General features: G+C 43.7%; 1 protein-coding gene across 1 annotated transcript in view; it reads right to left on the bottom strand.

Moving 5' to 3' along the window:
• Nucleotides 1-10,288: 10,288 nt before the first annotated feature.
• dnase2b (deoxyribonuclease II beta) overlaps nucleotides 10,289-26,998 on the bottom strand; it is a 64,303-nt gene continuing 47,593 nt past the window's right edge. Inside the window, exons 5-8 of the mRNA XM_048538609.2 lie at nucleotides 25,245-25,323; nucleotides 19,940-20,101; nucleotides 12,229-12,426; nucleotides 10,289-11,326 (exon numbers count right to left, since the gene is read on the bottom strand). Coding sequence (XP_048394566.2) covers nucleotides 10,980-11,326; nucleotides 12,229-12,426; nucleotides 19,940-20,101; nucleotides 25,245-25,323 — 786 coding nt within the window. The 3' untranslated portion in view covers nucleotides 10,289-10,979. The remainder of the gene's footprint in view (nucleotides 11,327-12,228; nucleotides 12,427-19,939; nucleotides 20,102-25,244; nucleotides 25,324-26,998) is intronic.

The raw sequence follows: 26,998 nt of genomic DNA, 5'->3' as shown, positions 1-26,998 counted from the left end.
AGAAGGAATTTAATTCCAATAAATATGTGGTGGTGCATTTTGGGAGGTCTGATAAGGGCAGCATTACACAATGAACAGAAGCTCCCTAGGCAGTACTGAGGAACAAAGGGACCTTGGTCCACAAGTCCATAGGTCCCTGAAGGTGTCAGCACAGGTAGACAGTGTGGTGAAGAAAGCAAATGGGATGCTTTCCTTCTTTAGCCGTGGCGTTGAACATAGGAGCAGGGAAGTCTTGTTACTACTTCATATAACATTAGTTAGCCCACAGCTAGAATACTGTGTGCAGTTCTGGTCACCACACTATCGGAAGGACATGATTGTGTTGGAGAGGGTGCAGAGGATATTCACCAGGATGTCAGAGATAATGGGAACTGCAGATGCTGGAGAATCCAAGATAATAAAATGTGAGGCTGGATGAACACAGCAGGCCAAGCAGCATCTCAGGAGCACAAAAGCTGACGTTTCGGGCCTAGACCCTTCATCAGAGAGGGGGATGGGGTGAGGGTTTCCAGAACCCTCTCCCCATCCCCCTCTCTGATGAAGGATCTAGGCCCGAAACGTCAGCTTTTGTGCTCCTGAGATGCTGCTTGGCCTGCTGTGTTCATCCAGCTTCACATTTTATTACTTCACCAGGATGTCACCTGGGATGAAAAGTCTAGCTGTGGGGAAATACTGGATACGCTGGGTTTGTTTTCCTTGGAGCTGAAAAGGCTGGAAGGTGCTCTGATTGAGGTATACACAATTATAAGTGATATAGACAGAGTGGAGTATGGGTTTCCCCATGGCAGATATGACTCAGACCAGAGGGCACAGCTTTAAGTTGACCAGGGAGTGGTAGAAATACGAAAGTTGCTGCCAGAGAGGGTAGTGAAGGCAGGTATTCTCACGACATTAACGAAGCATCTGGACAAGCATTTAAAATGCCAGGGCCTAGTAGTTTATGGACCAAGTGCAGATAAATGGGATTATTGTAGTTTGGTGTTTGCCGGCCAGCATAGACATGGTGACTGAAAGGCCTGTTTCCCTGCTGTATGACATTATCCTAACCAAAGCAGCAAATGCGATTTATTCCCAAAGTTTAACTAAACATTTTGCTCAGTTCAGATTTTTTGGCGGGAATCAAAGGGATGTTTTAAGCTAAGATTTTCATCAATCATGCAAAAACAAAAACTGGCATTTATGTATTGACCTTTGGATGTAAACATTCCAGAGCGTTCTGTAATTGTCAAACAAAATTCCATGCTGGTCTCATAATGAGATATTGGGTCAGGCGATGAAAAGCTTGATCCAAGAGGGAAATTTCAAGGATGATCTCAAAAGGGGAAAGCAAGGTGAACGATAGAGGGCTGAAGAAGGAGGGGATTCCAGAGTTTAGGGGCCAAGTAGTTGGGGCATGGCCAAATTCTTAAAATATGTTTGTGGGCTGAGGCTTGGCCTGGGTTGATTGCCCTTCCTCATTGCCCAGATGGCAGCAGCATTCATGCCACACAAATGCTAGACTATGACAATCACCAATAAGGGACAATCTAACCACTATCCTTTGACATTCAATGGTGTTACCATCACTGAATCCCTCACTATCAACCTCGTGGGGGTTACCATTGACCAGAAGTTTCAACTTGACTTGTCACATAAACATGGCGGATATAAGAGCTGGTCAGAGGCTAAGAATCCTGCAGCAAGTACCTCGCTCCTGACTCCCCAAAGCCTTTCCATCATCTAGAAGGCATCATAGAGTCATATAATGCGGAAACAGACCCTTCTGTCCAACTCGTCTATGCTGAAAGATTTTCCCAAACTTAACTCATCCCATTTGCCTATGCTTGGCCCATATCCTGAGCACAAGTCAGGAGTGTGATGGAATACTCCCCACTTGCCTGGATGGGGGCAGCTCCAACAACACTCAAGAAACTTGACACCATCCAGGACAAAGCAGCCCATTTGATTGGCACCACATCCACAAACACCCCACTCCCACCACCACCGACGCAGTTACAGCAGTGGGTACTATCTACGAGGTGCCCTGCAAAAACTTACCAAGGCTCCTTCAATAGCAAATTCCAACCCCACGGTCTTTACTTTCTAGTTGGACAATGGCAGCAGATACATGGGAACACCACCATCTCCAAGTTCCCCTCCAAGCCATTCACTATCCTGACTTGGAACTATATCGCCGTTCCTTCAGTGTCGCTGGATCAAAATCTGGAATTACCTCCCTAATGGCACTGTGGGTGAACCCACAGCAGGTGGACTGCACTGGTTCAATACAGCAGCTGACCCCCACCTTCTCAAGGGGCAACTAGGGATGGGCGAGAAATGCTGGGCCCAGCCAGCAACATCCAGCTCCCACAAGAGATTAAAAAAATTAAGAGTTAACCAAATTGCTGTGGGTCTGGAAGATTTCATTCCTTGAAAAGTATTAGTGAATGAGATGGGATTTTACAACATTTGTCATTGGTCATGTGTGAGCATAGGAAACTAGGAACAGGAGTAGGCCATTCAGCCCCTCAAGCCTGTTCTGCCATTCAATGAGATCGTGACTAACCTGTGGCTTAACTCCATGTACCTGCCTTTAGCCCATTTCCATTAATATCATTGCTCAACAAATATGTGTCTACCACAATCTTAAAATCAACACTGATCCAGCATTCACTGCTTGTGGAAGAGAGTTCTAAAGCTCTTGCATCCTTCATATGTAGAAGCATTTTCTAGCATCTCTCCTGTTCCTCATTCTTGGACTATGCTCCCATCATCGTCGTCAGGCTAGCTTTTCATTCCAGATCTAAAGATTGACAACTGGCATGTTGGGATTCAGGCGCATGTCCCCGGAATGTTGGCCTGGGCTGCTGGATGGCCGACCCAGCGTCTTTATCACTCTGTCACTGCCTGGAGTGTTTAACACCAAGCAGAGAGAACAGAGTTTGAGAAGGCCAGACATTTAGGAGCTTGACTCGCTGACAGAGTATTGGAGGGTTATGGCCATGTTTGCAGAAAGAAAACAATGCTTTGTTGGAATGGAAGTGAGTGAGCGTGAGGTCAATGTGGCTTCCCGATGCTAGAAGAGAGTTTCGATACAGGAACCTAAGCTTTGGATATCTTTTCCCTGGAGTGTAGGAGATTGATGGGTAACATTTTAGAGGTCTATAAAATCATGAGAAGCATGGATAGATAAGGTAGATAGCCAACTGTTTTTTTCCCATGATGTGGAGGTGCTGGTGTTGGGCTGGGAGGGATAAGGTCAAAAATCTCACCACGCCAGGTTATAGTCCAACTGATTTATTTACAGACACAAGCTTTTGGAGCCTCACTGCTTTCTCAGGGGTCAATGACAGAGGTGGCATCAGGCACAGAATTTATATGCAAAAGATCATAGGGTAATAGAACTGATGTCGTGTTGATCAAACCTAAGATGTTAAATCTTTGATCAGTTAGAAAAGATTAACATGCAGATTCCCAAATTTCTTTCAAGTCACCGCTCTGAGGTCACTAAAAGTTTCCCTCAGTATACCAGCCCAGGTCAGGCAATGCATGTGTGTGTGTGTGTGTGTGTGTGTGTGTGTGTGTGTGTGTGTGTGTGTGTGTGTGTGTGTGTGTATATGAGATTGTATAGTGTGGTGGAGTAACATGTAGTGTGACATGAACCCAAGATCCCAGTTGAGACTCTCCTTATAGGGATCGAACTTGACTCTTAGCCTCTGCTCAGCAACTCTGCATTGTTGTCTATCCCAAAGTCCGCCTTGGAGGACGTTTTCCGAAAGATCCGTGGCTGAATGTCCTTGACTGCTGAAGTGTTCCCCGACTGGAAGGGAACATCCCTGTCTGGCAATTGTTGTGCGGTGCCCATTCAGCCATTATTGTTGCATCTGCGTGGTCTCGCCAATATACCACACCTCAGGTCATCCTTGACTGCAGCGTATGAGATAGGCAACGTTGGCCGAATCACATGGGTATGTGCCGTGTACGTGTGGGTGGTGTTCCCACGTGTGATGGTGGTGTCCATGTCGATAATCTGACACGTCTTACAGAGATTACAATGACAGGGTTGTGTGGTGTTGTGGTCGATGCTGTCCTGAAGGCTGGGTAGTTTGCTGTGAACAACAGCCTTTTTAAGGTTTGATGGTTGTTTGAAGAAGAGAAGTGGAGGCGTGAGGAAGATCTTGGCGAGGTGCTCATTGTCATTGATAATGTGCTGAAGGTTCCCCATGGTAGGGAAGACTAAAACTAGAGGGCATAGATTTAAAGTGTAAGGGGAAAGATACAAAAGAGTCCAGAGGGACAAGTTTACACACAGATAGAGGTGAATGGTGCGAACAGGCTGCAGAGGCATTGATGGAAGTGAGTGCAATTTCATCATTGAAGAAACAGTTGGACAGTAATATGGTTAAGTATGGAGTGATATGAACTAAACACAAGCAAATGGGACTCGTTTAACTTGTGAAAACTGGGCAACATGGACAATTTGGGCCGAAGGGCCTGTTTCCATGCTGTAAAACTCTAAGACTCTACATGGCTTAGGGTAGGGAATGTGAACTGGCAGGAGGAGATTTACATCAGCAGGAATGTCGAAGTGGGGTGCTGGTCAGACAATGTCCTAGGAATAAAGGTCAGCTCAGTTCGCAAAGGATTAAATGTCCAGATCTCATCTCAAGGTAATGTGCAGCATTACAAACGTGCTGAGTCACCCTCCAAAAGGAAAGGGATGGAATATCCACGGGAATGGAGTTTGCTTCAGTTCTTCCATGTGCTGGTCCCCAGCGACACTGGCACTGAGACAACTGCAGCTGTTCAAAGGCTGCTTCATATGTTTATCACTTTGTCATGGGACACAGGGATCAGAGGCTATGCCAGCATTTATTGCCCATTGAGAAGGTCAGGGGGAGCTGTCATCTTGAACCACTGCAGTCCATATGCTATAGGTAGACCCACAATGCCATGAGTGAGGGAATTCCAGGGTTTTGACCAAGTGACACTGAAGGAACGGCGATATATTTCCAAGTCAGGATGGTGATCTATCATCTATGTGAGTGACTTGAAGCGAAATTGCAGGGAGTGATATCACAGAGCTGCTGTGTCTCTCCAGCAGTTTCTGATTTTGTAGAATTCAGATCTCAGCACCCACAGTTCTCTGTTTTATTTTGTCACATTCTGAGAATAAGGGATTGCACATTTAAGACAGAGATGAGGAGGAATTTCTTCTCTCAGAGGGGAGTGAATCTGTGGAATTCTTACTGCAGAGTGCTGTCGAGGCTGGGCCATTAGTCTGATATTTTTAATCAGTAAGGGAATCAAGGGTTATGGAGAAAAGGCAGCAAAGTGGAGTTGAGGATTATCAGATCAGCCACGATCTCATTGAATGGCAGAGCAGACTTGATGGGCTGAATGGCCTACTTCTGCCCCAGTGTCCTGTTGTCTGACATTTCCTTATTTGGCTCAGTTTAAAATTTTGATATATAATCTCCATAAAGGTATTATATGAAATAAATTGTTTTTGTAACTCGCAAAAGGAAGGTGAATTACTTATTAGCACAATCTCATACAGTTAATGTTATGATCCTTGCAATCAAGCATTTCTTTTGACTTCATAAATGCAAACTGGTAATGACCTGATGAATTGCCTTTGTCCTCCACGTTTATCTCCTGATCCTGGGCAGTGACTGTAATTTATTCCTTACGTTGAAAATGTCACGCTCTTTCAAATGTAATCTGATCTGAGCTATGGCTTTAGGTTAATGCATTCACAGAAGACATTCAAAAAGGACAACAATGAACACGGAAGGCCATTTATATATCTGTATAAATGGAGGAGCAGGGAATGATAACTTGTGCAATCGACAGGGAGATGCTTCTGATCAATTAAATCTTCTGCAAAGCCCACAGTATTTTGAAGTGGAGGTGCTGCTCTTGGACTGGGGTGCACAGTGTCAGTAATCACACAGCACCATAAGCCTTGTGGACAATAACCTGGCGTTGTGTGCTTTCAGAACATTTCGGATATTTCACGTGAAGAAATTTAGAAACAAGAAGCCATTAAGTCAGACAATTCTTACCGCACAGAATGAGGCCACTCAGCCTGTTGAGCCTTTGCCAACTCTCTAAAGAGCAGCTTGGCTAGTCCAACATCGCTAGCCTTTCTACATAAGCACAGTACAGTTTAATATAAGTACAGTTTAATTCCCTCCTGTTGTAAACAGCAGTTCCTACCAGAAGTGGTCAACTCAGAATGGAAGGTAAGACCTCCCTCCTCCCAAATGAATCCTCAAGGACTGTTTCTGAAAGGAGCGAACCAGCATCCTGGTCTCGATGTTGACCTTCCAACGATTAGTCCATCTCACTAACAATAAAGTGTATTGACTCTTAAGTTGGGTTCTCAAGAGACCCTTATGTTTCAGAGGCGTAATGTAACTAGCTATTAAGTATTATGTAATAAACCCACTCAGTTTATCGGAATTAGTCCCAGCTTCTGTCGAAGATGTATGCATTTGGAATCAGGAACTTAAACTGACGCCAAGTTTGCTGATAGCGTGCCGAGTTTCCCCACTCCCTGAAAGATATGAGTAATGATGAGACAGTTGAAAAAATATGGTGAGATTGGAATCATAGAATCCCTACAGTGTGGAAGCAGGCCATTTGGCCCATCGAGTCTATACTGACCCTCCAAAGAGCATCCCACCCAGACCCAGCCCCCTACCCTATTGCTGTGACCCTTCATTTCCCATAGATAATCCACCTAACCTGCACACCCTTGGACACTATGGGCTATTTAGCATGGCCAAGCAGCAGAGTGAGATTCCTGATGCCGTGAAAATAAAATCCGAGTTTCCAACCAAGGGTGTTATCAGTTCTCAGAAGTCCATTTGCATGCATTAACAACTCATTAGTGCTCATTGTTTTGCTTTCTTTCCATTTATCATTCATATAGATTTATTTATGCATTATGCCTTTCTCCCAACTCCAAAGGTGGGATTTACCAGGATGCTGCCTGGGCTGGAGAATTTCAGAGATGAACAGAGATTGGGCGGACTGGGTTTGTTTCCATGTAGAAGTATCGTCTGGCTCTTCCTGTTTGAGTCTTCCAGGCCCAACTGAATGGGAGGAATAAACTCATATGTGATGTGAATGCTAGCCATTCCCATTGCTAAGGGCCTGTTCTCTTTCTGATATTCCACTCACAGGGTCATTAGAGCCATTGTCAAAGGATGCAGTAATAACAGAAGTCATTGTCTCTGCAGCCACAGGACTATGGTGGTACAGAGAAATGGAGGAGGAACAGATGCTCCAACAAGTCCTAGACCAGCAGCAACATCCTGCAGCTGTTGAGCAGCCTCCACCTGGAGACTGTCCCCTCACATCCCACAGGAGGTGCAGGATGCCCTGAGTCTATTATCCCGGAAGCTATTTCCACTGGATAGAGTGCGGTGCTGTATCATCTGCAGACTGAGGATCTCCTCAGAGCTTTACCAACTGCTAGGCCCTGAGGGGGTAACCTGAAGGAGCATCCCATCTCAGTGGTTGTCAAGACAATTGCTGTGCTAAGTTTTTATGCAGGCTATTTCCCATGATCCACGGGGGACCCATGTGGGATCTCTCTATTCTCAACCGTACAGATGTGTCAAGGCTGTTATGGATCACAACTGCTGCCAGAACATAGTTTCCTCTCCCTGTGATGAGGTCACTGTAGCCAAAGACTGTGACTATTACAGAGATTTTCTTGTCCGAATGCAACCTGATACAAATAATGGCTTCACTGCTAAGTACGGAGAATTATATCTTTTCTCTAGATGTGGTTGCTGAGCATGTGCGAAAGGAGCTGTCTTTATGATATCAGATCACACAGAAATAGCTAAAAACCAAAAGAACTGCAGATGCTGTAAACGAGAAACGAAAACTGAAATTGCTAGAAAAGCTTTTCCAGTAATTTATATTTTTGTTGTACCTGGAACTGGATACTGTGTCTGTAGGGTTCCAGGTAAAATGTTTTCTCTTACCGTCCTCTGTAACTAATTTACAGTTAATATACAAGTAACATCTGCATACATTACAACAGTTATACATTCTTTTCTCACAGGGAAAGGACAAAAAACGTGGCTGATATAAGAAATCAAGGATATTAATAGATTGAAACAGGATAAAGTTGCTCAAGAAAAGTAGTAAGCCCGACAATTGGGAGCAATTTAGAATTCAGCAAAGGGCAACCAAGAGATTAATTGATTAATTCAGAAGGTAAAATAGAGTTTGAGAATAAATTGGCAAAGAATATAAAAGCAGACTGTAAGAGCTTCTGTAAATATTCAAAAAGAAAAAGATTAACAAAGACAAAAGCTGGTCCTTTTACAATCCAAAACTGAAGATTTGATCATCAAAAACAAGGAAATTCCAGGGCAAATAAACAACTGCTCTAGTTCTATTTTCTCAAAAGAAGACACAAATAACTTCCCAGAAATGCTGGGAAAGCAAGCAGGCTTGATCGGCCAGATGGCCCACTCTTGCTCCTATTTCTTATGTTCTTGTGTTCTAAGCAAGAGTCTACTGTGAAGGAATAACTGTAGAAAGTTATAATTAGTAAAAGAAAGAGTACTGGAAAAATTAACAGGTCTGAAAGCTGGGCCACAACAATTTCAGAATATGGCTCAATGATTTAGAGGGACTCAAATGAATGCTTTGGGCCTGGAAGGAATTCAACACAGTTTACAAAGATAATACCTAGACTTCAGGGGTTAAATTATGAGGAGAGATTACACAGGCCGTTATTGTCTAGAATTTAGAAGATTAAGAGGTGATCTAACAGAGGTTTAGAGGACATTAAAAGGGAAGAGCAGAGTAAACAAAGCTTAGCTATTTCCACTGGTTGAAGATTGTAGAACCAGGGGGCATAGTCTGATAATTAGAGCCAAACCATTCAGTAGAAATGTTAAACAAGCAAAAAAGAAATTGCTGGAAAACCTCAGCCGGTTTGACAGCCTCTGTGCAGAGAAATCAGAGATAACCTGTTTTGAGGAAAGGTCACCCGACCCGAAATGTTAACTCTGATTTCTCTCCATAGATGCTTTTCCAGCAGTTTTTGTTTTTTTGTTTTCGATTTACAGCATCTGCAGTTCTTTCAATTTTTATGTTAGAAAGCAAAGAGTTGTAGAGATTTGGAACGCTCTACCGCAATCAGCAGCTGATGCTAATTTAATTGTTAAATTTAAATCTGTGAGAGACAAATGTTTATTAATCGAGGGATAGAGGTAAAATTGTAACTCAACAAATAGGCTAGGTTAGGCTGCTGAGGAGATATCACAGTGTGGAGCTGGAGGAACATGGCAGGCCAGGCAGCATCAGAGGAGCAGGGAAGCTGATGTTTCTGAAGGGTCCCAACCCGAAACATCAGTTTTCCTGCTCCTCTGATGCTGCTTGGCCTGCTGTGTTCATCCAGCTCCACACTGTGTTATCTCTCGACTCCAGCCTCGGCAGCCCTACTGTCCTTGGCTGCTGAGGAACTAGGTTCGCAGTCTGACTGAGCGAGCATTGAGAAAAAGAGATAAAGTACTTACTTTTTGTATATGTAGTTTACTAGAAAGGAAATGCAGGAGTGAGAGACCTGAGTTTGGTATTGAGTGGGTAGGTTGTAGAATCAGTTCCTGGTTTATTGTCTGTAGTTGACAAGGTTTATATAGTCAATTAAATTGCCCAGCGTGTACCAGGATGTGCTGCTTAAGTGGATTAGCCATTGGGAAATACATGGTCACGGGGATAGAGTAGGGTGAATGGGTGGGATGTTCTTTGGCGAGCCAGTGTGGACTTGATGGGCTGAATGGCCAGCTTCCGCACTGTAGGGATTCTATGAGTATAGGAGTAAGTTGAGTTTTGCTGCAGTTGTACAGGACTTAGGTGACAATCAGTTCTGTTGTTCAATGAGATCATGGCTGATCTGATAATCTTCAACTCTTCTTAACTGTCTTTTCCCCCTGCTCCTTAATTCCCTTACTGACTGAAAATCTGTCTCACTCACCCTTGGCGGTGAATCTGGTGGAATTCACTGCTGCCAAAGGCTGTGGAGGTCATGTCCTCGAGTGTATTTAAGACAGGGGTCAATAAGTTCCTGTTTAGTAAGGAGATCAAGGGCCACAGGGAGAAGGCAGAAGAATGGGGCTGAGAAACAAATCAACTACGATCAAATGGTAGAGCAGGCCCGATGGGCTGAATGGCCTATTTCTACTCCTGTATCTTATGGCCTTACAGTCTAACACAAAATGCTTCATGTGTCTGCAGAGGTATGTGAAGCAGCAGTTTTATTGGAACACATCTTACTGCATCTTACAAGTTCCACAAGGCTCTATCAGAGACCAAATCATGTGGTTCACATTATTTCGTCTCCACGCAGAATATGATTGGCATATTAAGCAATTAGAATTAACCGATTAACAAACCAATATCTAAAATAATACATGACATTTAACTTAGCCAGTCTCATGTGGTGACGTGGTGGCGTCTCTACCTCTGAGTTAGGAGGATCGCCTTCAAGCTCTACCTGCCCCAGAAGTGTGTGACAGAATATCTGAGCAGTTTGATGAGAAAATATCAGCATCACATCTTCCACATAAGATCAAAATAAGATTTTTTCTCAGAAAGTGAATGTTTTGTAGGTTTTGTATCTTCGACAGGCTGAAATAATGACTCATTTAATATTTATGATGTTTGATATTGTTGTACAAAGGTTCCACAGGTAAACCCAGAAAACTCCAGTTTGGATGGAGGGAAGGAGGAATCCAAATTGTAAAAATTATTTCTTGAAAGAGACACGTTGTGGTTTGCAAGGTGGACTAGATTTCAACTGACACAGATGATGGCGTTGAGAAGGGAGGTATACCGACAGTCTCTGTTGCTGCTTCATTTAATCTGCCAGACTAAGAGGAAAGGTAGAAGCGGGGCATGTTGTCTAAGGGCTATGCTGTCACAGCAATGACTAAAAACTTGGTGCCAGCTGCCCTCTTGTCCCACTACAGAGAGTCTGTGCAGTTATTGTACCAGGAGACTGACCTCCGCAGAACTTGGTAAATATTTGGGTGCTGTGTGCAGAGAAGCCCCCCACTTCTCCACATTTGGCCGACTGACCGATTGAGATCTCCGATACAAACCCACTGCTCATGGTAGCGCAGGGAGACGCACCACTTGGAGTGGTCATTGTCCGAGTAGAAGCTGGCTGGCCCTGGCAGTTTGACCCTTGCGACATTGTAGATGTGTTTGGGGAGGGAGCAGTTCGAAGGGAGCTCTTCCTTGGTCCCGTTCCAAGTTTGTGCCAACAAATCTGTCCTCAGGTCCTGTGCAACCCAGGCTGCATAAATATCTGAAGAATTTTGACGACATGCACCGATGGTGAAAGATGCAGCAAGAGCATATTCAAAATCAAACATCTGCTGTTACTCCCTCACCATTACTTCCTGTTGTCATATTTTAATCACACAGTTTGAAGCACATGGAAACATGGGTCCAAAATTAGGTCAATCTTTTCAGTTTCATATTAAATATTGCCATGTCCCCATTCACAATGTGTGGGGTTAACAACCCTCTATAATATCCCGAACAGAGAGACAGAGAGAGAGAGAAACTCTGCAATAATAGACACTGATAGGATATTCTATAACATCCTGAATAAAGAGAGAACAGAATTGAGTCTTTGGGAATTAACTGTGGCAGGCAAATTTCAGGAGAAAAATCAAAGCATAATCAGAACACTAGAATTCAATATCAAGCCCACTGTCGCTCAGTAGCAGCAGTGTGTACCATCTACAAGATGCACTGCAACAGCTCACTAAGATTCCTCTAACAACACCCTCCAGGCCCACAAACCCTACTGCCTCCCAGCTGCACGCCATTGGTTCCTTCAGTGTCACTGGGTCAAAATCTTGGAATTCCCTCCCTACGGGAATTGTAGGTCAACCTACAACTCATGCAGACTGCAGCGGTTCATGAAGGCAGCTCACCCCCACCTACCCAAGGAGCACCTGGGGATGGGAAGTAAGTGCTGGCCCAGCCATTGATGTCCGCAGCCCAGGAACGAACAAAATAAACATCTGAAGGAATACAATTGAAGGGCTGGAGAGAGGGGGACTAATCAGATAGCTCTTTCAAAGTGCTAGCTCAGATATGCTGGGCTGAGTAAACTCCCAGTACTGTACATCCTTATCTGATTGAATCCCCGTTGAGAATGGGGACAGTTCCCTTCACACAGGGAGTTTGGGCTCTTACCATCTTCAAAATGCTTGAATTTTGCAAAGCTCAGAAGCTGGACTCCCGCTGAGGATGTCAGCACAGTGCGGCGTATCCATGGAGACTTGGACACACTGCCCCCCTTGGCAGCAATTTGCAGATCTGAAAGCTCAGGCAGGAAAGTGCCAGGAAGAGACCAGTTGTAGACATGTGGGTTAGAGTATAAAAGCTGCCTTCCTGCAAAGAGAGAGCTTCCTGCTGTTAGCTTGTCAGCGGTAGGTCTGTCAGGTTATAACTACAAAATCTGGAACAAAAGAGCTGTAAATAAAATGCATGGTGGTTAAACTACTCCCCTTGCCTGTCAGCTCACAGGGAAAACTATATCCTCCACTGGCTCAGAGCTGAAGATAGTGCACTGCTACAAAGACAACAATGTGCATTTCAATAGCACCTTTAGCATCACCGCAGAACAAAGTATGATACTGAAACAAAATTTGTTTAAAAATCAGAGAGTGTTGGAGAAACTCAGCAGGTCTGGCAGCATCTGTGGAGAGAGAAACAGAATTAATGCTTCAGGTTCAATGACCCTTGGGGTGACTGGACTTGAATTGTTAACTTTGCTTTCTCTCTCCAGACCTGTTGAGTTTCTGTAGCACTCCCTGTTTTTATTTCGTATTTCCAATACTTACAGTATTTTGCACCTACTAATGCATGACATTTAGCCACTTAAAGAGATATTAGGTCAGAAGACTCAATGCTTGAGTAAAATGGTGGTTTTAAAGAGAGTCTTTGTTGATTTTATTGGGAGGGATGGGCTCATGATTGCAGTTACCTAATATGGGCAGCCAATCAATTATGTGCAATTTCTATAAAATTTATTAAATCTGTTAAGAAATTCAATTCAACACTGGAAGAAACTATGACCCATAACGGAGATCACTTTATCCATTTGAATGACGTTTCGTTGAATGGAGAAGCAGAGCTGGTGGCTTTGGAAGGTGGAGTGTGTGTCCCTAATGTCTTACAGTCTTTTGTAGCATCAGCCCTTGTTCTTCCGTTGGGCTGACATAGGAGAAATTCTGGTTTTCTCCCAGAGGTCACAGTCTAAGGATTACAGGGCAGGCCATTGAAGACTAAGATGAGAAGAAATGTCTTCACCCAGGGACTGGAGAACCTGTGGAATTCTCTACTGCAGAAAGTGGTTGAGGCCAAAACACTGAATATTTTCAAAAAGGAGTTAGAGCTAAAGGGATCAAAGTAGGAACCGGGAATGATCAGCCATGATCACGTTGAATGATGGAGCAGGCTTAAAGGGCTGAATGGCCTCCTCCTGCTCATAGTTTCTATGTTTCTGTTTCAGAAGGTGGCTCATGGTGCTCAGATTGTGCATCTTCTCTCTCTCTCTCCCTCTCTTCCTTTCTCTCTCTCCACTTATCTGTGTTGACATTTGGTGTTTTATAGTTGTCCATTTCAGCCATATCTAAACACACACGGCCAATGATCCGTGGGCAGCTACTCATGGTGCCAGGATGATCACTGTCCCCTTGCTCATCTCCAGATTGGTTTTCATTCCTTCCAAAAGCAAAAGCTTCTTATCTTCCCAAACACTGCACTCATCATCAGGAGAGTGTGGCACCTGGTAAATCTTTTGTTTATACTTGTACAAAGCTAGCTAATACTCCAACATAGTTAGATGAGGTTTCCTGCTACTCTGGCAATGTTAAATATGGAGAATTAAAAGAATGCAGATTTATCATAAAAGATGTCACCTACCCCAATAATGCTCTCACAACCTCTTCCATCAGGTAGAAGATGCAGAAGCTTAAATACACACACCAACAGGTTCAAGAACAGTTTCTTCCCTTCTGTTATAAGTCTGCGAAACAGACGTCTATAATTTCAAATCCAATGTTAACCTTGATTTTATGTACCTCCTGTGCAGCCGTAAGTTTGTATGCCTCACTCTGTCTAAGCACTCTATAATTTTTCTGAAGGGTCTAGGCCCGAAATGTCAGCTTTCCTGCTCCTCTGATGCTGCTTGGCCTGCTGCATTCATCCAGCTCCACACCTTGTTGTCTCAGATTATCCAGCACCTGCAGTTCCTACAACCTCTATAATCTGTATGTCCTTATCTGCTATGATCTGCCTGTACTGTTTGCAAAACAACACTTTTCGTTGTACTCAGGTACACGTGACAATGATAAATCGAAACAAATAAAGGGGATAACAACCGAAAGAACTGCGGATGCTGTAAGTCAGGAACAAAAACATAGTTCCTGGAAAAGCTCAGCAGGTCTGGCAGCACCTGTGAAGGAAAAAACAGACCTAACATTTCGGTTCCGGTGACCTTTCAGTTTTGAGGAAGGGTCACTGGACCTGTAATGTTAACTCTGTTTTTTTCCATCATAGATGCTTCCAGACCTGCTGAGTTTTTCCAGCAACTTTGTTTTTGAGCCAAATAAGGGAGATCCTAACTTCTGACATCCTAAAGCAGGTGAGTTAGGTTGACAAACAGAGAGATTTAGGCAGGGAATTCCAGAAGTTCCAGAAATTTCCTTTGCAGGTGAACACCTCCCTGCTGACTCAGGTAATTGCGCCATAACATTGTGTGAAGGAGCTTTATTCTCAGAAATGTCCATCAGGGAAGCAGCAGCAAGTGCCTCCTTCATTGTTAGATTTCTGGGCCAGGCAGCGTCTTCTTTTTGAGGGTGTCCCTGAGAATGTTGGTCTGGCTGGCATGCAGTCATCTACAATTCACCTCTACCTCACAACTCTACACTTTCAACGTCCTCAGACATCCGAGTTAAGTATGTCAGTGATCTACTTCAATTGGGTGTTGATTGGTTTCGAAATCTTCATTCACCATCCACGGACAATTGTCTCCGAGAGTGTTCAGAGATAATGGGAACTGCAGATGCTGGAGAATCCAAGATAACAAAGTGTGGAGCTGGGTGAACACAGCAGGCCAAGCAGCATCTCAGGAGCACAAAAGCTGACGTTTCGGGCCTAGACCTCAGAGAGGTTCGTGAGACATTTTCACATCCTCAGCCATGTTGCTTCTCATTCCAAACCACCTCCATCATCAGTATTGAGCCATTCTGCTTTGACAGACATTCTGAATTGGAATTCTCTTCAGTGGTCAGAAGGATGGAAAACATTTCCACCCATCCCGTAAGATCTGTGACTTCCTTCCTGTAGTTGAGATAACCACGGAATGCAGGCCAAAGAAATAAGGAAGGATGTTGTTAAACTAAAAAGGGTACAGAAAAAAATTACCAGGATTTTACCGGGACTGGACAGGCTATATAGGCTGGGATGTTTTTCTATTGTAGCGTTGGAGGCTGAGGGGTGACCTTATAGAGGCTTATAAAATCATGAGGTGCATGGATAGGGTGAATAGCCAAAGTCCAGGGTGGGGGAGTCCAAAACCAGAGTTAAGGGGAAATATTTAAAAGGGACCTGAGAAGCAAATTTTTCACGTAGGGGATGTTTAATATATGGAATGAATGGCCAGATGAAGTAGTCGAGGCCGGTACAATGACAGCATTTAAAAAACATTTGAACAGATGCATGAATAGGAAAGGCTTAGAAGGACGTAGACCAAGTGTAGGGAAATGGGACTAGTTCAGTTTAGGATGCCTGGCCAGCAAGGTCAAGTTGGGCCGAAGGGCCTGTTTCCCTGCTGTACGATTCTAAGGCTCTAAGTAGTAATCTGAGTAGATCATCCAGCACCTTAAGTCTTCTCCGCCATTTAATCGGAACGTGACTAATCCAACATTCTTCACCTCACTTACCTGCCCTTTTCCCATAACCCTTAACTCCCTAACTGATCAAGAATCTATCTGTGTTAGCCCTAAATATACACAAAGACTTGGACCATAGAAGTAGGAAGAGGAGTAGGCCATTCAGCCCCTGGAATAATTCTCCTTTGCAAACATAGATCACCTCATTAGATTCTTTTTTGGTTTCAGGTTTCACCATGAATCTAGGAAGCCCAATGAAATGTTGTTGCTGATCAGTTGGCCAACAATGTCTTACTTCTGAACCAATTGTTCCCTTAGTTCCCCAGTCAAACTCCTTCTGCCACCACAGGGATATTGAGACCGGTAGGTGAGGCTCATTGAAAATGAATCTTGTACACACTTTCAATTGCCAAATATTGTTGGTGTTGCAGTGTTAAAATTGTAACAAAAACAGAAGTTGCTGGGAAAGCTCAGCAGGTCTGGCAGCATCTGTGAAGGCAAAAAAACAGTTGTAAGGAAGGGTCGCCAGTAGCCGAAACGTTAACTCTGTTTTTACCTTCACAGATGCTGCGCATACCTGCTGAGCTTCTCCAGCAACTTCTGTTTTTGTTCCAGATTTACAGCATCCGCAGTTCTTTTTGTTTATGTTAAATTGTAACATACTTTTTATCTTGGGAATTGTTCCAACTTGTCCATCAGTATTAGCTTTGTAGGTTCTTCAGTCATAATACCTGGCCTGACAAGAGAGTGATACTCATCCATGTATAAAACGGGGATTATCAAGAATTAAGAATAGTGATAATTAAGAATTTACCCACTGATGTAAATAAGCTCTGTAAAAGTTGATTCAGTTGAAACAGTACGGGTACTTTTTCTATTAGAAATTGTTCCACTGTATTGACCTCTCTACATGTATCATTACCCTTCAGTATTTTGGAACCTTGTGATGGAAGTGACCTATAGCTGTACGTAAGTGGCATTGCTTTGACATGACTGGGCATTGTCTGTGCCTGTGAGGCTTTGTTTCTGCACAGTCTGGTCACTGGTTCTTCACATCTTTTGGCTTACTCTCTGTGTTGGCTTTTCACATGCCTCCTTAGAGAGTGAATATAGATTCAGTTGCTTTCTTGAGTTAGGACTATACTTTTCTTCTCAGGATATGTCTGAGAGTCTTCCTACTTTCTGCATCCAGTAGAATTGGAATAGCTTTCTCCAAAGATAAATCTTTAGACTGTAAGAAATCTGGAAAAGACTATTTAATAATTCCAACAGCAATTCTATGTCATATGAGTTCTGATTTCAAAGCTCCAAAGTTACAGATTTTCACTGGTATGTGAGGATCATCAATGAAATAGTTTGCAGTTTCTCTTTGAACCTGAACTCTTCTGTAGATTTTATTCATTCAATAATTATATTTGTTCTCAATTGAAGTAATCATCAAAGCCTTTTCAAATCTCATCAAAAGTGTTTGCATTTCCTTTGATATTTTTGTGATTTTTGACACTTGATATCGTAACTTGATATCCGATTCATTGAACACAATAGTGAATTAATTTGTTCACCTTCAGACTTAGTATTTAATTTTGAAGCAATTCTGTATGTTATGAATTGTCTTCTTCAAGATGTCCAATCCTGTGCTCTGTTTGGTCTAACTCTGAAAGTAGATATTTTGGAAGTAGCATTTCACTTTGATTTATTCTGAATGTGTTCATTTTTTTCCCTGTTCCTTTAAATCTGTTTAATTCCACAGCATCTCAATGTGTTTGTCATCTGCTGTTCTCAAACTTATATTCTATATGGATGGGGGAGTGGGGGTGGGATCTGACTGAAACTTATAGAACATTGAGAGGCCAGGGTAGAGTGGATGTGGAGATGTTTCCACCACTAGGAGAAACTAGAACCTGAGGGCACAGCATCAGAGTGAAGAGACGACCCTTTAGAACTAAGATGAGGAGGAATTTCTTTACTCAGAGGGTAATGAATCTGTTGAATTCACGACCACGGATGGCTATGGGGGCCAGGTTGTTGAGTGTATTTAAGACAGAGATAGATCAGCTTTGTTTATTCATGGGATCAAAGGTTACGCTGAGAAGTCAGAAAGATGGGGTTCAGAAATATGCCAGCCATGATTGGCTGACTATATGGGGACCCAATGGCCTTGTGGTATTATTGCTGGGCTGTTAATCCAGAGACCCAGATAATGTTCTGGGGACCCAGGTTCGAATCCTGTCACAGCAGATGGTGGAATTTGAATTCAATAGAAATATCTGGAATTAAGGATCTAATGATGACCATGAATCCATTGTCGATTGTCAGGAAAAACCCACCTAGTTCACTGATGTCCTTTAGGAAAGGAAACTGCCATCCTTACCTGGTCTGGCCTACATGTGACTCCTGACCCACAGCAATGTGATTGACTCTGAACTACCCTCTGGGGTAATTAGGGATGGGCAATAAATGCTGCCTGGTCAGAGACATCCTCATCCCATGAATGAATAAAAAAAGGGATGATTGAATGGCAGAGCAGACTCAGTGGTCCGTGTGACCTAATTCTTCACCTATATCTTATGGTCACTAAATCAGTGTTGTTTTAAAATATGTTAGCTTAAAGCGTATTCAAACTTCTACTTCTTTATTCAAAATTTTTAATTCAGTTCCGGAGCAATATTGTTTAAATTCCTTCAAAGATAGCTTTAACATATGTTATAGAGTCATAAAGTTATAGAGTCCTACAGCACGGAGACAGGCCCCTCGGCCCAAATGGGTCCATGCTGACCAAAATGTACAACCACACTGACCCGATTTCCGTGCATTAGCCCACATCCTTCTAAACCTTTCCTATCCATGTATTTGTCCAAATGCCTTTTAAATGTTGTTAATGTACCTGCCTCAATCACTTCCGCTGTTAAGTTGCAAAACTGAATTGTGTTACTTGTTTCAAGTTTCAAATTGTAGTAAATGGCCTATATATCTCTATTTTGCTTGCTGGGAATCTTTTGACCTTTTGTTATGGTCAATGTGATGGTTTCCACCTTCTGGAGGCTTTTCCTCCCTTTTGCAAACAACTTTTCCCTCTTCTTTCCAGGGAAAATGGATGCTTTCCTGCCACAAGGCACATAGCCTTACACAAGGTTTTAAATAAAGCTCTTTGGCCGCAGCTGTAGTAAATCTACCCACAGAAATCATGATTTAAACCCTGAGTACATGGATGCTCCAAAAGCCTTAAAATTGCTCAAAATTCCTTCTTTTGTTTGACTTGCTGTTCAAGCTATTGAATTTACCTTTTCTTCAAGCCTTAAATAACATCTTTGGCATTGCTGTTTTGTTTTTGTGCGATGTTGCAAGACTCTCTTTCATTTTAATAGGTCACTGCAACCGCATGTGGTACGTCAGGGAATAGTTGTTTAAGATATGGCAAATAAATATGCACGAGTGTGAATATGTTGTATGTACACAATGGGCACATGGTTGCCTAGGCGAATACTTATTGCCCCATAGAGCTGTTAAGAGTCAACCACATTGGCGCAGCTATATAAGGACAACAGATTCCCTTCTCAATGGGGCATCCGTGAGCCAGATCTTCATTGTTTTTTAAAAACTTACCATTGACAGTGGTTGCACAGTTACCATGGTCTCCATTCCAGATTGTTTTATTGAATTCAAATTTCACTATCTGCCATGATGAGGATTTGAAGTCACATCTCCACAACGCTTTCCTGGAATTCTGGAGACCACCACCTCTCCCGAGTAAGGGGTCACAGCAGGCAGGTGTTGCAACCGACACCGCATGCTGACATTTAAACCATGCCCCTCGTGCCCCCTGACCCCCGACCCCGACCCGCTCCACCTCCCCCTACCGACTCCCGTCTGCTAGCTCCCATCCCCATCCCCATCTCCAGAGGCTGTCACAATCCAACCCTTCGCTGGCAGCACGCTGGTTAATGTGCTAACACATCCAACAGCGTGTCACCAACCTTACCCCGGAACATACCACAATCACTCCTTACCAATTTCCAGCACTTGTTTGTATTTGTAGGTGAAACAGAAAAGGATCTGTGCAAACATCTTCCCAGTGGAAGGCCAGGAATATTGCTTGTTGGCAAAGGGTGGGAAATGTGGAACACTGTGACTCAGCCAGAACCCCTGGGATTGGTCAAACAGCAGAACTCCTGAAATGAGATAAGAATGAGTAAGAAAATTACAAACCCAATAACTATGAAGTGTCAGGAAGGACACTATATTGTTCTGATTAACGTTAACTCTGCTTCCTCTCCACAGATGCCGCCAGGCCTAGTGAGTTTCTCCAGCAATTTCTTGTTTCAGATCTCCAGCATCTGCAGTTCTTTGTTTTCTTCATATTAGATATTGTTCATTGTTTGTGTTACCAGTGCAGATATTAAGCAACAATATTGAATACTCGGGATTCAGATAGAGAGATTAGTGGGTCCATAAGGAGGCAGAGCCTTTAGAGAGTCCTGCTCAACTCCGATCAGGGATATTACAGACTTGCGCTCCAAGCAGAAGGCAGCATCCCAGATTCTGGCTGAAGACACCGACCACCAGGAATGTTCCCTCCCGCTGCATTGCCTTTCCAAGCCATTCGGAAAGTAGAGAATCTCCTTGTTCTAAATTAGACAATGTTTAACAGGCAAACTTTGCTCCATCTTAAACTTTTTTATAACTAAAAAACAGATGATCCAGGAAATTGAATCAAGACACACCTCAATTGCTTTCTGTGGCAGAGAATTCCACAGACTCACCTCCTGTCTGGGTGAAGACACCTCTCCTTGTCTCACTCCGAAATGGCTAACTCTGTATCCTTAGACTGTGACCCCTGGTTGTGGACTCCTGGGCATTGGAAATATCATTCCTGTGTTAACCCTGTCCAGTTGTGTTAGAATTTTATAGGTTTCTGTGAGATCCCCCTTGTTCTTCTAAACTCCAATGAATTTAGTCCTAACAAAAAACGTAAAATGCTGGGGATCACAATGGGTCAGTCAGCGTCCACTGAGAGAGAGCAAGCTAACATTTCAACTCTAATGAAGTGTCATCTAGACTCAAAACATTAAGCTTGCTCTATCTCCATGGATGCTGACTGACCCACTGTGACCTCCAGCATTTTTTGTTCTCAGTACAGATTCCAGCATCTGCAGTAATTTTCTCCAATATACTCGTGGCCAATCTGGTCACTGTTCATACGTCAGTCCTGCAATCCCAGGAAACCAGGCATTGAGGGTCCATGGTCCTGAGCCAGAGGCAAGATGTAGGCCGATATTATAGCACAGGAGGCATGCCACACTACTGGAGGTGCTGCCATTTCAAAGATACAATAAACTGATCCTCAGTCCTTTCTCCCTGATGAACACCAGAACATGGGAGGAGCAGGAGTAGGCCATTCCGCCCCTCGAGCCTGTTCTGCTATTCAATACAGTCATGGCTGATCTCAACTAGGCCTTAACTCTTTCCTGCCTGCTCTCCATAATCCTTCAACCCATTAACCAATTAAAATGCTGTCTACCTCCTCCTTAAATTCACGCACTGTCCCAGCATCCACTGCAATCTAGGGGAGTGAATTCCACAGATTCATGACGCTTAGAGAAATGCAATTCCTCCTCAACTCTGTTTAAATGTCCTGCCCCTTATTCTAATGACCTCTCAGTCTAGATTGCCCCACATGAGGAAACATCCTCTCTGCATCTACTTTGTCAATCTCATTTTACATCTTGCGTACCTCAATTACATCTCCCCTCATTTTTCTAAACTCCAGAGAGTATTTGGCCTAAACTGCTGAATGTCTCTCTGTAAGATTAAACCCCCTCATCTCTGGAATTAATCAAGCGAACCTCCTCTGAACTCCCTCCAATGTAATTACATCCCTCCTTAAGAACATTAAATGTCTGTCAACTTTGCTTTGAAGAAGAGCAGGAAGAATTCTCCTTAGAACCCTGACCCTTTCCTGAATAACAATTAATTTGGATTATCTGCTCCCAGTCAGTTTGCTGTGCACAAATTAAATGCCACATTATCATGTTGACTGAAGTTCAAATGCACCCCATTGACTGTAAATGGCATTAGAGCATCCTGATGTCATGAAAGGCACTATATAAATGCAACTTTTTTCGGTTTCCTTGTGACACTGGGTCATGGAGGTGGCAGCAAGTCTGTATCACAGGTAAAAAGAGAGTGAAGAAGGCATTTAGCACCCTTTCTTTCATTGCTCGGACCTTTGAGTGTTGGAGATGGGACATCATGTTGAGGTCAGGCAGGACATTGGTGAGGCCTCTTCTGGAGTACTGTGACCACTTCTGGTTGCCTTGTTGTAGAAAGGATATTATTAAGCTAAAGAGGGTTCAGAAGAGATTTACCAGGATGTTGCCAGGTATGGAAAGTTTGAGTTATAAGGAAAGGCTGGATAGGCTGGGACTTCTTTCACTGGAGCGTAGGAGGTTGAGAGGTGACCCTATAGAGGTTTATAAAATCATGATGAGTATAGATAGGGTTAATGGTCAGTGTCTTTTCCCAAGGATAGGATATTTTTAGACCAGGAGCACATTTTAAGCTGAGAAGAGAGAGATTTTAAAAAGACACAAGGAGCAAATTTTTTACCGCGGGTGGTTCACAGGTGGAATGAACTTCTAGAGGAAGTGGTGGATGTGGGCACAGTTACAACATTTAAAAGACACTTAGATAAGTGCATGAATAGGAAAGATCAGAGGGATATGGGCCAGGAGCAGGCAGGTGGGACTAGTTTATTCTGGGATTGTGGTCAGCATGGACAGGTTGAACCAAAGGGTCTGTTTCCATGCTGTATGACTCTGTGAGGCAACTATTATTCCTGCCCCAGGTGGAAAAGTTGATGTTGGGGGAAGGAGGCAATCAGATTTGCTCCAATGTTCATCGAGTAGAAAATCTCTCCAACACTTACAGACTGAGCTCACACAAGTGAAGATGGCCATGAACATGAAGCTTGACAGGGGTGTCTCACCCATCATTGAGGACCCTCAGGAAAGGAGGCAAGAAAATTGGGGCAAAAATACACCGGAAAATGTCTGTCTCCTACTATTGAAGAGAAATAAATGATGGACGATATGGGTTTAGTAACCAGATCTGAGATGTAAGTTCATAGCTAACTTCACCAAGGTCATTATGCATCTCCTCCCAAAAGACTCCACCATCGGTGGAATCTTTTGGAAGGTATTGGATAATGAGTCTTTTTATAAGGCAGTTACTATATTAATTGTTGGTAAACCATGATCAGCTATCAGCATTTATGTGATGCCTTTTCAATATTGACATGACCCTGAGGTCATTTAATCATTTCGCTGTAAATTGATAACCTTTTCACTTTTACGTGGAATCAATATCATTGTCATGGGGATAGAAAGACAAAACATCCCAATTGGGGGGAATTTAATATTACACTGCAGCAGACAGGACAAAGCATCTTGTTCCCCTGAATAGATCGTGGACTTCCTGACTCACAAGCAACAAATATAAATGGACAGGATTCAACAGCTGGATGGACAACTTCCCTTCAAATTTAATCTGGAAAATTTGCAGAAAAATTAGAAGAATTGTAAACAGTGACAAGAACAGTGAGGTTGCCAGGACCAGAGGGTTTGAGCTACAGGGAGAAATTGGATAGGCCGGGGCTATTTTCCCTGGAGTGTCGGAGGCTGAGGGGTGACCTTATAGAGGTTTATAGAATCATGAGGAGCATGGAAAGGGCGATTAGACAAGGGTAGTCCCCAAATAGAGGGCGTAGGTTTAAGGTGAGAGCTGAAAGATTTAAAAGGAACCTGAGGAACAGCTTTTTCACGCAGAGGGTGGTGTGTGTATGGAACGAGCTACCAGAGGAAGTGCTAGGGGCTGGCACAAATAAGACATTTGAAAGGCATCTGGATGGGTGTATGAATAAGAAGGGTTTAGAGGGATATGGGTAAATGCTGGCAAACGGGGCTAAATTAATTTAGGATATCTGGTCAGCATCAAGGAGTTGGACCTAAAGGTCAGTTTTCGTGCTGTATGGCTCTATGTCAGCACGGAACTCCAAAAGGACACTGATAAGTTGGTGGAGTGGGTGGATAGGTGCCAGACAAGGTTCAATACAGGGAGTGTGAGGTTGGGGTGCAGGAGCAAAGGCAGCTGTGGGTACATGTGCACAGCTCACTGGAGGTGGCAAGACAGGGGGAGGGAGCAGTTAATAAAGCAGACAGTGTCCTCGGCTTTATTTGTAGGGATGTAGAGTACAAGGGCGGGGAGGTTGACGTTGGAATAAAATGATGAACTGTGGATGCTGGAGGTCTGAAACAAAACCAGGAATTGCTGGAGAAACTCAACAGGCCTGGCAGGATCTGTGGAGAGAAAGCAGAACTAAAAAAAAATTAAGAGTTGACAGTGATCCTTCTTCAGATACTGAACTTGTACAAGATGCTTATTGGACCTCGGCTGGGATACTGTGCCACATTGTACGAGAGATGCGGATGCATTGGACACGGTGCAAAAGCAATTTACAAGAAGGGCTCCTGGAATGTAAACATCAGTGATGAGGATAGATTGAAGCTGGGACTGTTCTCTTTGGAGAGAATAAGGCTGAGGGGAGATTTGATAGAAGTTTCCAAAATCATGAGTTGGCTGGACAGACTAGATAGAGAGAAACTGATCCCACTTATAAAGGCACAAAAGAACAGGGACATAGATTTAAACTGATGTGCAAATGAAGAAAGAGCGAAGTGAGAAATAAACTTTTCTGCACAGTGAGTAGTTAGGATCTGGAACGCACTGCCTAGAAAGTGGGTGCAGGCAGGTTCAACCGAGGCATTTAAGTGGGAATTAGATGGTATTTGCTGAGAAGTATGCAGGGATATAGAGAAAAGGGAGCAGACTAGAACATAGGAACCAGAGTAGGCCATTCAGCCCCGCAAACCTGTTGCACCAATCAATGAAATCATGGCTGATCTGTGTCCTAACTCCAAAAATTTGCCTTTGGCCCATATCTCTTAATATTTTTGCTTAACAAATGTTTATTTATTTCAGATTTAAAATTAACAACAGATCCAGGATCCACTGCAATTTGCAAAAGGCAGTTCCAAACCTCTAACTCTCTTTGTGTGTTGAGATGCTTCCTAACATCTCTACTGAATGGTCTGGTTCTCACTCTAAAGATATGTTCTAGAATCCCATAATGCTGGATTGGACCAAAGGAACAGAACCAGTGTAAGGGCTGAATGGTCACCTTCTGTACCATAACAATTCTGTAGATTCTCGAACATCACCAAGATTCTTTGCCAACACTGTATAAGATTTGCTCACCTTTTGTGTGCCCATGCTGCTTGTCATAAGGCATGGATGGGGCAGCATCATTGTAGATAATGTATGCCCTGTCGTTGACCTGTTGTCAGAGGGAAGATAACAAGCAAACATATATAGTTCATAAAGTCAGGCAAGGTAAAATGAAAATGAAAAGAATAGGTGTGTAAGTGACAAATAAATCTAGGAGGAGAGCAAGGCCGACACGATGGGACAATTTCATCAAAAAAAAGGATATCCCCAGAGCAATAGAGGGCAGAGGGGAGACAAAAATGGTCTCGAGATAAATCCCAAGACCCGTGTAACAATTGTGGACGGCGGGGTCACTGGGCCCGGGAATGTAGATGAGGACGAGGCCAGGACATGAGGGGAGGGGAGATGCCCCCCTTCTCCTACAGTCACCCAAATCCATCAGCATAGAAGTGCCGCGAGGGGAGGGTGGTACAGGCGGCCGTCGTCAGACTGTCCAAAACGATGAGAGAGGAGCCTACGATTAGTATTAAATTGGGAAATAAATATTTGGACTGTCTGATCGATAGCAGTGCCACCGTGTCGTCTGTACTCCCCCCCCCCCACTCCTCCTCTGTGGACGTCCTAGAAAGTGGCCGCCTAATTGAAGCCGTGGGGATAGCTGGCGTCCCGCGGGTGGAACCCCTTTCCCTGCCAGCTCAGTTGAAAATAAAGGAAAGAGATGTCACGGATATTTTTATTATTTCTAAGACAGCCCCACTCTCCCTACTGGGCCTACAAACTCTTTGTAAACTGGGACTCACATTACATTGTACAACCGAAGATATATACATGGAGCTCCCCCAAATTACGGTTCCCCAGATGTTGAAAGTGATCGATGAGCCAATATTAGGCGACGCAGAGTTTATATTATACTGTTGGCAGCAGGATGGCAACCCTCCTACCCCAGGACCCCAGCAAATGCAGACTGCGCTGCAGAATTTCGCCAGTCCCTGTGCCCAGAACTTGTGTTTTTTTAATCGACAGCAGTCGGGAAAAGGAGACGGTCCACTCTACAGCCTGCCATACTGAGCAGGCTGACCCACCTTACAATTAATTGATACACCCTTCTCTGAACAGAATAGAAGAGTTGAAAACGACACAGTACATTTATTTTGGTCCCAAAGGCTTTGGGATCCTCCTTTGGGAACTGGTAGAGGATCAGGAAGAAAGGTTCAAAATGGGGGATTCCTCAATGCCCCTCTCGACAATAGCCGTGAAACCTCGAGATATCGGGACGATGATAAAACACACGGCAGCCGAAACTAACATCATCTGCACTATAGCCCTAGATAACAAAGTGTGGAGCTGGATGAACACAGCAGGCCAAGCAGCATCTCAGGAGCACAAAAGCTGACGTTTCGGGCCTAGACCCTTCATCAGAGAGGGGGGTGGGGAGAGGGAACAGGAATAAATAGGGAGAGAGGGGGAGGCAGACCGAAGATGGAGAGAAAAGAAGATAGGTGGAGAGGAGAGTATAGGTGGGGAGGTAGGGAGGGGATACGTCAGTCCATGCGTTATCTTGGATTCTCCTGCAGTTCCCATTATCTCTGCACTACAGCCGTATTCGTGTTGGGACAAGGAACACGCATCGAGTTCTTTAACGACAGGGAGGGGAGGATTGCTATACAGCCCGAGGGCAGGGAAACGGTTTTTGAAAGGCACCAAACACCAAAAGGGAAGAGATAATGGGAACTGCAGATGCTGGAGAGTCTGAGATAACAGAGTGTGGAGCTGGATGGACACAG

Source organism: Stegostoma tigrinum, chromosome 8 (genome assembly GCF_030684315.1).
Source record: "Stegostoma tigrinum isolate sSteTig4 chromosome 8, sSteTig4.hap1, whole genome shotgun sequence".
NCBI classification, from domain to species: Eukaryota; Metazoa; Chordata; class Chondrichthyes; order Orectolobiformes; family Stegostomatidae; genus Stegostoma; species Stegostoma tigrinum.
Note: the sequence above shows the minus strand (reverse complement) of the source record. Positions and strands in the feature narration are given on the sequence as shown.